This window comes from Eurypyga helias, unplaced genomic scaffold, assembly GCF_000690775.1.
Source record: "Eurypyga helias isolate BGI_N326 unplaced genomic scaffold, ASM69077v1 scaffold12977, whole genome shotgun sequence".
Taxonomy (NCBI): domain Eukaryota; kingdom Metazoa; phylum Chordata; class Aves; order Eurypygiformes; family Eurypygidae; genus Eurypyga; species Eurypyga helias.
Genome location: NW_010262410.1, coordinates 5,017 through 15,324, shown reverse-complemented (window position 1 = coordinate 15,324; position 10,308 = coordinate 5,017). Strand labels below are relative to the sequence as shown.

Below are 10,308 nucleotides of genomic sequence, written 5' to 3'. Positions count from 1 at the left end.
CTTGGAAGTGTGCCAAGGGGAAAACTGGATTGCGGGGAATGTTTCTGCCCTGGCGTGGTGTGGAATTCAGCCCCCACCTCCTTAAGGGGGGTGATGCCGGTGGCAGGGCCAGGGTCCCGCTGCCATTCCGGCAGCAGGGTGGGTGAAGCCATCCACACTAACCAGAGGGCTGCCGCGGGCTCCTTCAGCCGGAGGAAGCGGCGCGGTGCCAGCCCGGGCTGGTTTCTGCGATTACGTCCCTGCGGGTGTGTCGGTTAAAACCCAGCACGGGAGCGGGGCGGCGCAGGGAAACGCGAGCGGAGCTGAGCCGGGAGCGGTCGTGGTGTCAAGCTGAGAAGAGATGGCCTCAGTGTGTCCCCCCGCGGCCTCCACGCAGCCCGCCTTGCCCTCCGGACCCGCCGTCTTCAAAACCGTCCCCTACGCCTTCATCCTGCCGGAGATAGTGAGTATGCCGAGCTCCGCTGCGTTACGGCACCCCGCTCACGGCTCTGAAGCTGGGGGAGCAGCCCCCCAAAACGGTCCCGAGGGCAGCATCTCGTAGCTCATTCTGACTGGGCAAAGGCGGTCTGCGCCACAGGGGTTGTGTGGGAGCAGCCTGAAGACCAGGCACGTTGCGGCTCCAGTGCACAGGCCGGGCGAGGGGTTTCAGCTGCCGGAGGGGGGCCAAAGAGCTGCCGGCTCCTCCGGGGCAGAAGCAGCTCTACTTATTGCATAGAAATTGCTTGGAAAATTGCTTGGAAAAACCAAGGGAATTCCATTCTCCGTATTAAGCAAAGGCTTGAAGGTAGCTGGGTGTCTTGTAAAGTATGACATTCCATGAATCCCTCAATTGCTTCTGGGTGCAGAGGGCATCCGGTGGGCCTGGCTGAGATAACGGCTGTGTACTTTGATACGTGACACGGTGCCGGCGACCCACGCCACCCAAGCTCGGCAGGAGCGAGCGCTGTGCCTGGGTTTGGCCATGAGCTGCCCGTGCTGGTGAGCTCAGCTCCCGGCTGCGACGCTGGGGGAGTTTCATCCACCGGAGCTGGAGCAGCACAGGGCAGCGCGGAGGTAATCCTGATTAACCCCATGCGCTATCTGCGCGCAGTAAATATTTTGGGTGGATCCAGAAGCAAGGATTCACTCTGGGCCGGTGCGTGGAGTCTGGAGGAGACTTCCTCATGCTGTGACTTCAGGCCCAGGAGATTAAGGCACGGGCAGGGCTGAACCCAAGCGGCCGTTCACGTTTCCCAGGTAAAAGCACACGTTCTGGCTTCTCCACCAAAGCCCTCGGGGTGAGATGTTTCCTTGCGTCAGAGGCGGCAGCAAACCTTTCCCTTCTCAAAGAGATTCTCTGAAGGAATATTTCCCAGGAGTGTTCAGGGAAAGTCATGCCAGGTTGTTGTGCAAGGATGCTCTGGGAGGTTGGTCCATGTTGCCCCAGGGCTTCCTATGGCTGCTGGGGCTGCCCCGGGAGGGACTCAGGGAGGAGAAGGGGCTTTCCCCATCCCACGCTCATTGGAGGTGCCCGTGTTTGACTCTGGCAGCTCTGCGGGACCTGGGTGTGGATCCTCGTCGCTGCTACCTCCGTCTCCTTCCCGCTGCTGCAGGGATGGGTGATGTACGTGTCGCTCAGCTCCTGCCTCGTCTCCCTGCTGCTCCTCCTAAGCTACCTCTTCGGCCTGCACAGAAACAGCGAGAACTGGAAAGTGCTGGTAAGGAGGGGCTGGGACACGGGCAGGTGGTGGCAGCAGCAGCGCGGGCGCAAGGCCACTGTGGGTGACAATGGGTCAGCCGGGCAGCCGCGAGCCTTCTGCGAACAACGTGACTGGAAACACCAGGGGGGCCGTGCTGTGCCGAGGGTTAGGCAGGGTACAAGGATTTGGTGCTGGCCCCTCTCCGGAGGGTGTGTCCCATTCGAGCACTCTCAGTGCAGAGGATGGACCTCCTCCTTGGTAAACTGGAAGAGGACGGTCCCGGGCAGGTGTTGATCCTCACCGCACCCTTGTTTTGCAGGACAGTTTGTACCACGGCGCTACAGCCATTCTGTACATGAGCGCGGCTGTCCTGCAAGCCAACGCGACCATCCGCTCCGAGTTCGGCCCCAACTCGCCGCTGTACTACCAGCTCAACAGCGCTGCGTCGGTGAGTCGGCCCAGAACGCCCCAGGCAGGCCCCAACACCCCCAGCTCCCCCCTCGAGGAGACGCAGCAAAGCCAGCCCAAGGCCAGCAGCATCACGCTGGTCAGAGCTTCGGCTCTGCTGCATCCTGCAGCCAGGGTGGGCTTCTGGGGTCCAGCAGCTCAGGGACAGCCTTGGAAATTGGAGGCTTTGCCTCTTTGAGGCTGGAGATGTCTCCCCAGGTCGAGCGCTGAGAGGAGAGGGGGTTAGACCCTCCCAGCTGACCCCAGCTTTTGCTCTTCTTCCTCTCGTACAGTTCTTCGCCTTCATCACGACCTTCCTGTACATCCTCCACGCCTTCAGCATCTACTACCAGTGAGCCCAGTGGCACCGTCTTCACCTCCGCAGGCTCCCCCAGCGTGAGGGATGGCAGCTGTCTTCCAGCGAGGTGTCCCTGCCTTGTCCCCATCACCCCCCCATGAGGACAGTCACTTTGTCACTTCCCTGAAGGAGGGATGTTTTGGGCAGCGGTGTCGTGCCCGTGTGCTGTGGGGACGTTGCGCGCCTGGCCCGCAGGCCACGCAAGGGGAGGGGATGGGGTGCAGGCCCTGAGCCAGCCTCCTGCTCCGACGTTCCACCAAATAACAGGTGACCAAGGAAAGGGGGGAAAAAAGAAAATCACTGTTCCTTCAGCAAAATATTTCCTTCCCTATATTATTTTCCTATTTGTGGTTCAGCTAGATCACCCCTTCACAAATTCATAGCGATAATACAAGATTGTGTTCCTTGACTTAATGGTAATTTCATTTGGTATCTGCAGTCCTTAGAATAAAGCCTCTGCTACCGGTGTCTGACCACGCAGATTTCAACCGCTCTGTCAGGGTGATCGTTGAACAAGCTAGTTTTATTCCGTAAGAGTTAAAAATGCCCTTTCAAAAACCATAAAGTGTTCCCAGACTCAGAAAGCTACAACAGACTTTTTAAACACGGAAATCGTAGGACTTGCGACAAACTTCTAGATAAAGTATGAAACCGGAGCGTGAAAAGAGTCATTCCTACGGACAGCTATTTACAGTCACCTCGCACTGGCTTTACAGGCGTCCCTCCTCTCTGCATCTTCAGCGCCGGAGCAACTGGTAGAGGGAGCTCCCTCCTCTCCCCGCCCCAGATAATCCTCCGCTTCTGGGATAGCGTTGACTCGCAGTACATCTAAGTAGAGAAGGTAATCCTGGAGACACGCCGGCAGAGGCAATTCCCGGATAAACCGGTCCGATCGCAGGCGTTGGCTCGTTAAAATGGACCGGATCTCAAGACGGCAGAGATGAGACAGGGAAGGGATGACGGCTGAAAGTGAAAAACCCAAGTCAGTGAGCAGGACACCACGGGGTTACAGCGCCTGCCTACGGTCACTGGCTTTGGCTGGATCCCACCTGAACCCCACTCCCCCCGTCGCTCTGGCAGATAGCGAGTTCTCAAAAGCCAAGGGTGGTTGTCCACTAGGATCAGCATTTTCGGAAATTCCCTACAGGAGCTAGAAAATTTCTACCCTCAATTTCTAGGAAGAAAGTGTCGAAGCAGCATTTTATCCTTAATCAGAAAGTTCCATCACCCAGCCCAGAACAGCCACCTGCCTGGGGGGGAGAGAGGCTCGTGCCACCTGGCAAGGAATGGAAAATCAAGTCTAGAAGTATCACAGAATCCCACAGGTTGGAAAAGACCTACAAGAGCCCCTCTCCTATGACGAAAGGCTGCAAGAATTGGGCTTGTTCAGCCTGGAGAAGAGGAGGCTCCAAGGAGACTTCATTGCAGCTTTCCAGTATCTGAAGGGGCTACAAGGGTGCTGGGAGAGGACTTTTTACAAGGGCCTGTAGTGACAGGACAAGGGGTAACGGGTATAAATTGAAATCAGGGAGGTTTAGATTAGATGTCAGGAAGAAATTCTTCCTGGAGAGGATGGGGAAGGACTGGAACAGGTTGCCCAGAGAAGCTGTGGATGCCCCATCCCTGGAAGTGTCCAAGGCCAGGCTGGATGAGGCTTGGAGCAACCTGGGCTAGTGGAAGGGGTCCCTGCCCATGGCAGGGGGGGTGGAACTGGATGATCTTTAAGGTCCCTTCCAACCCAAACCATTCTATGATTCTAAGATCATGCAGTCCAACCATCACCCCAACACTACCCTGCCCACCAGACTGTGTCCTCAAGCCCGTGACTACACGCTCCTTGGAGGAGCGCCACGTCTACACACTTACAGGTCCTTCCCAACCTCAGCGATTCTGTGAAACCAAGCAGTCAGCCTTCTCCAGACCACAGCTTTTTTTTAAAGAGTTCAGCCTTCCGATTCCCTTCTTATTACTAATGCAATACTCCGTATCCTACATGAATCGAGTGAGCAGGGGTACTGCAGAAAGCCCTACTGCCTCGTTGCAATTAAGGATGTCATGCAGTTGAATCAGGGCGTGGACACCTCTGTTATTCTGGTTTGGTGTCAGTGGGCAGGCATGGCTCTGTGCCTGCCCGTCTACACGGGCTAGACCATTCCCGTTAGCACCTGGCAGATCAGGCTTCCTTGGGATTTGCAAAGGGACTGTGGGTGGAACTCGCCTCAGCCGCTTGGTTTCCCCGATCAAGGGCCTTTTGTTGATGGGATAATTTCCTGCCTACCTTCATCGTTAACATTCTGCGCCTTGCCGTAGTTTTAGCCACACTAACGTGGTAGCCAAAGGGTGCGAGGCACCTTTGGAGCGGTCTCAGCAGGATCGCAGTGATCGGGAACAGGGTTTGTTATTACACGTGGGCTGGAAAAACACAGTTTGAGATTTCTTGGAGTACAAACGCTGAGGCAGCAAAATTCCCTCATTTCCACCCAAAAGGGGACTTTGGGTCATGGTTGTCAATGACGAGAGGTTAACCCTCATCCCAGCACCGCTGCCAGATATTCAATAGAGGGATTTGATGCAAAAAAGGGATTATTTGCATTGGATTGTGGGCTTAAATAAAGGTCAAATCCCAGGGCAACAGTAGTTGTGCCCCCAGCTGCCTCTCTTCGTAGGCTGTTGGTGTTGGTAGCAGAAGGATGCTGGGTAGCGTAGGCTGCAGTCCTGTCGGGAATAAGTCCGCAGGACTGGAGTGCTTTGCCGTCAACAAGCAGCGCTGAGTGCTTAGCAGCAGGTTCTCTTGCCACTGAGAGACGCCGGGGTAGGTGCTGGCACTTCGGTGGCTACTACTGTGCACAGAACAACTCGGTTGCAGAAGAAGGAAAGCTTTTCTAGAGCAATACAGATAGGTTCTGACCAATTTCACAGTAACTGGCAGACTCCCACTAACAATGGTTGGAAGGAAAACCTGGAGACCACCAAATCCCCTTTCTTGTCCCAAGAAGGACCAGAAGGATGTAACAAAGTAAATCAAGCAACAAAATAAGACAAGGGAAACCCACTTTTAGGGGAAGTATTAAATGACAGCACGCCTCAGCTGGCATGATGCCAAATATTCTACCATGTGGCTAAATAACCTGACCCGGGACAAGCTGTGCCAAGAGATGCACGAACCCGCCTTCGCTCACACGCAGACCTCACGTTACGGGAACGTCTAGAACTTCTCCCCACACAGAACACCAGCGCCCCCAGGCGCGCCTGGAGCGGCTTCTCCATTGACTTTATTCCCAGGGGATGTGTAGGGCTAACTGCAGGGCCCTGTGTCGTTCAGTACAGAAGGGTAAGTACAGCGAGCGTGTAACTCCAGAGAAAGAACTTCAGCTAAGTTTCCCCCAGTGAAACCTTTTTGCTTTAACTCCGATATCCCAATTAGCTTCTAATATTCTGAAGCTGCTATTAAATAACATCATCACTTTGACATTTTAAAAATGATTACAGACCCTTTTAAAGAAGGATTTGCCTTCGCACGAGCTGCTAACCAAGACACCCGGGTGCAATTTTCCAATGCACAGAGCACGACCTGTATGTTAAAGCTGCTTTCCCGAAGGGCGAACGAGTGAGAACTGGTGTTTTCCTGGACAACCAGTTATGGAATCATTTCGGCTGACCACATTTTGATTACGGGAGTGACAACAAACAAATACGTGTCAGTATTTCTGCTATGTCTGCTCCCCAGTTTCTGGACAAGCCACGTCTATCGACTACTGAAGCTTCTTTGCCATCGTGCATTAGCACAAAGAGCCCTTTCCCGCTTACAGCCTGGAAGCCGGGATAGAATCACAGAATCACACAGGTTGGAAAAGACCTGTAAGATCATGCAGTCCAACCATCACCCCAACACTACCCTACCCACTAGACTGTGTCCTCATGCCCCACATCTACACGCTCCGCAACATCCAAAGGATATTGACTGGTTGGAGTGAGTCCAGAGGAGGCCACAAAGATGCTCCGAGGGCTGGAGCCCCTCTGCTGTGGGGACAGGCTGAGAGTTGGGCTTGTTCAGCCTGGAGAAGGGAAGGCTCCGGGGAGACCTTATTGCAGCCTTCCAGTACCTGGAGGGGCTACAAGGAAGCTGGGGGGGGATTTTTCCAAGGGCCTGTAGTGACAGGACAAGGGGTAATGGGTTTAACTTGAAAGTGGGGAGGTTTAGATTAGATATCAGGAAGAAGTTCTTCACGGAGAGGGTGGGGAGGCACTGGGCCAGGTTGCCCAGAGAAGCTGTGGCTGCCCCATCCCTGGAAGTGTTCAAGGCCAGGCCGGATGAGGCTTGGAGCAACCTGGTCTAGTGGAAGGTGTCCCTGCCCATGGCAGGGGGGTTGGAACTGGATGATCTTTAAGGTCCCTTCCAACCCGAACCGTTCAGTGATTCTATTCCTTGAACACCTCCCGGGATGGTGACTCCACTGCTTCCCTGGGCAGCCTGGATACGCAGAGACGTTTTGTTCCTAAGTGTATTGCTTACCAAAATGGCTCTTGGGAATCCAGGTGAACTTCTCCTTGTAGTCTGCAAGGTCTTGCTCTACAGCTGGAGGAAGTCTTTTCCAGTTCGTGAACTCCAGGATGAAATTAAGGACATTCTCGCTCACAGAGAAAATCCTGCATAACAGAAACTCCCATAAACCACCATTTGACACAACAGCATAAATACAATAATGGAAACAAGGTAGAGAAAGCTTTGCTATTTTCTAACAACACCGTAACAGCCTCCACCCTGAGCCCAGAAACAGGAAACCATTAGGGTGAAATCCAAAGTCACGTTGGCAGCACAAGCCTTTACTAATGTAATGTTACCTTCCTCCATTCCTTCTAAAAATACCGTAAGGAAAAACTATCTGCTCTGAAATTTAAACGCCTCAGAAACAAGCAGCACTCACCTCTGCACTAATTTCTTACTCAATTACCACCTACATTTTAATAAGGGGTCAAGACTCCAGCGCATTACAGTTACGACCGACAATACCTTAACCATGATATTGTAACAGTATCTGAACTATAAATTAGTATTTAAATACACCTTAAAATCCTGCTGCTTTCACAGCGTTAGGTCACGTATGTGACGCGTTTATACATCTCACGTCACGTTGCTAACAGCTGAGGCACACGCTAGTAAAGTCTAAGTGTCGTCTTCACCGATAAGAAAAAAAACAGAGGAAAATATAAATGCTTCATAATTTTGACTCTAAGCTCAATTCTGTTTGCCTAATTAAATATAAACCATCACCAAGCGCTTATTTGTCTGTGGAAGAACGGAAAACCACCCCAAAATCAGACCGGGATTTCTGCTACATCACTGTTTAACGCAACTTCTAACAGCACCCGGTTCCTCTCCTCCCAGCCTTGGCCCAGCTCTGCCTTCTATCGGGCCGATTAGCACGCCGTAATTAAGTAAAGGAGATGATACCATCTGCTTACCAGATTCTGCGCATCAACTGCACTGGATCAAACCCCGCCAGGAGCAGATAGGGCAGCCACTCCTTGTGCTCCCCCCGCGCTTTCACCGCGTAACTTAGGAACTCCGGTAACTGGTCCCCAGAAGGCAGCGAACAGCCCAGCTTCAAGAAGCGCTGAAACAACGTAAACTTTTCATGGCCAAGGCAATATCCCAGATTAATCCCAAGTAAGGTGATCCCGTATTTCAGGAAAACATCGACGAAATAAAAAAACCTACAAACAGCACACAAGGAACAGGACACCCTGTTAGTTTTTCCTCCAGAAAGTATCTGCCATTCTGCTTCTTACCTCCAAGAAAGCAAAGTTCTTCTACCAAAACGCCCCCCAAACCCCAGCAAACCCCAGCCTGCCGGGGTAGTAAAGCACCAGTTTAACATGCCGTAAGCGGAAAACACCGTGCCCACTTGGTTAGGTTCCACCTTCCCAGCACGCCGTAGGCAGCAGAGGGATAAAGACACGAAGGCAACACACGATTGCCCCCCCAGAACTCAGGGACCTGCTGGAAGTTCACACTCGCTGAGGGTTTAACCTACATCCAGCCGTGTTGGCGGGAAGCTCCGCAACCAACTGGACTATTGGAAACGCTGTAGAACAATGTTACTAAAATAATGTTATCAGATGATCAATTATAATATGGTAATAGGATAATGAATGAGATGATGAGTGATAATTAGCGTGTGACTTTTAGTCCGCAATTAGGTTGCGTGTTACTTCACAGAAGTGGTGAGACGCGTTACCTGCCTCGTTTGCAGCACATTTTAGTAGTTACCTGCTCTGCATCCCTTCCTCAATGATTTAGTATATACTAATTCCTGTGTTAGTATATACTAAGAACAGGAAAAATGATGTCCAAGGGTTTTTAAAGACAACTTTCTAGGGGTCAGCGACGACAACCAGCAATTCCTAGGCGCTGCTTCACTGCCCACGTGGTGCGTCACGTACGGAGAGAGCGGAAAGCGCGTTCTGCCTCCGACTGTGCTGCGTGATTTCACGTGTGCCACGTGGAGCCGGGGGAGTTCCTGCCTCAAGTGATTAAAAAATCGTCTGCAGCCCGGCCAGAGACACCGGACGCTGTACCAGGCACAGCCACTGGGACCTACTTTCACTATTTAAAAAATAATTGTGTCCTTGATTTCCCCTCTTGAAATAAGCCCTGTTAGTTGCAGCAGGATAAACTCACTCACGCTAGTGTTTTCACTACAGGAAAGATCATCCTTTCAACAGCTTTATGCAGGGAGGAGGGAAATAAAAGTACAACACCTCAAACCCACCATTTATAACAAGCTTTCACCTAAAAAATACTTTCTCAAATATCCTCTACACACCTGTGTACAAGCCTCAATGTTCACAGGATTCGGGGCACCACGGCACATCCTCTAAATGTGAGTGTTTTGCCTAAAAAATGGCCACAGGGAACAAACTTTTGGAATCTAAGAACTGTTAAAATACGCCATGTTTTGATTTTTCTTCCTTAAATAAAAAGAAATTGGAGCAGGTCCCACGAGGGAGACAAGAGGCAAGAGTGAGAAACTGAAATCGTGGCTCCTGAACATAAGCCAGCCCCAAAAAGCTGTGGTTTTGCGTCTGCTGGATGAAGTGCTTTTTAATGGGGAGGGGATTAAATTCACTACTACCAAAACCTCATTAACTGAAATGGCAGCACATCAGCAATAAATTTTGATCCACGCACATGGATGATTCTGTGAGAATCTGAATTTTTCAGATTTAGAAGCCTTTATTGAAGATATTTTCCTTAATGCATTACCTTAATCACTTCGTATTCCCAAGACAGAGTGTCTACAGAGGGTGACCTACCTAGAATTCTGGCAAAATATTAAATGATAGGCAGCAATCAGCTGAAGGGAAAAAAACACAGGTTTTCAGATGTATTCCCTCCCACATGAAATTTCTCTGTTGTTGTAAAGCATAAAGCAGCATCAGCGAACTGCTCCCAGCTAAAACGTGTATCACACTGACGCAAAGCTGAGAACTGCCAAGAGGTGACCGAGATTTGAGTCTCTTGCTCGATTTGAGCTGTGCCAGCATTCAGTCCTTCCAAAGTCATTGTGTGTAGTGAATCAGCTTGGGAGGAGCACGAGGGGAGCCTGGGGACAGCGACATCTAGATCTTTTACAGCAATCGCCCTCTCTGCCACTAATTCATTTCCTACAGGAAAAGGAAGAAGAAACTTCTGGATGAAAGGAAAACAAGTATCAATGGTCGGGACAGGAAGAACACCTCACTGACATGGTATATACACACACACCTCGGAGTAGGGCTCTTACACCTGATTATTTTTCCTGCAGAGCGACAGCCTTCGCG

At 51.6% G+C, this 10,308-nt stretch overlaps 2 protein-coding genes across 2 annotated transcripts in view; one reads left to right on the top strand and one right to left on the bottom strand.

Moving 5' to 3' along the window:
- Positions 1-340: 340 nt before the first annotated feature.
- On the top strand, positions 341-2,482 carry MALL (mal, T-cell differentiation protein-like). The gene is made up of 4 exons (XM_010155719.1): positions 341-442; positions 1,530-1,697; positions 1,999-2,127; positions 2,420-2,482. Exons 1-4 carry the CDS (start codon positions 341-343, stop codon positions 2,480-2,482), a joined length of 462 nt encoding a protein of 153 aa, XP_010154021.1.
- Positions 2,483-3,178: 696 nt separating this feature from the next.
- Positions 3,179-10,308, bottom strand: part of LOC104512660 (ankyrin repeat and SOCS box protein 3-like) — a gene marked incomplete at its 5' end in the record, with an annotated part of 11,103 nt that continues 3,973 nt past the window's right edge. The window contains 3 exons of the mRNA XM_010155721.1: positions 3,179-3,447; positions 6,998-7,131; positions 7,948-8,199. Coding sequence (XP_010154023.1) covers positions 3,179-3,447; positions 6,998-7,131; positions 7,948-8,199 — 655 coding nt within the window. The remainder of the gene's footprint in view (positions 3,448-6,997; positions 7,132-7,947; positions 8,200-10,308) is intronic.

Bases quoted from the DNA above. Each gene is read 5' to 3' on its own strand.
- MALL (XM_010155719.1), top strand. From the start codon at position 341: ATGGCCTCAGTGTGTCCCCCCGCGGCCTCCACGCAGCCCGCCTTGCCC. The intron at 443-1,529 runs GTGAGTATGCCG...TGACTCTGGCAG, and splicing joins CCTTCATCCTGCCGGAGATA to CTCTGCGGGACCTGGGTGTG. The intron at 1,698-1,998 runs GTAAGGAGGGGC...CTTGTTTTGCAG, and splicing joins GCGAGAACTGGAAAGTGCTG to GACAGTTTGTACCACGGCGC.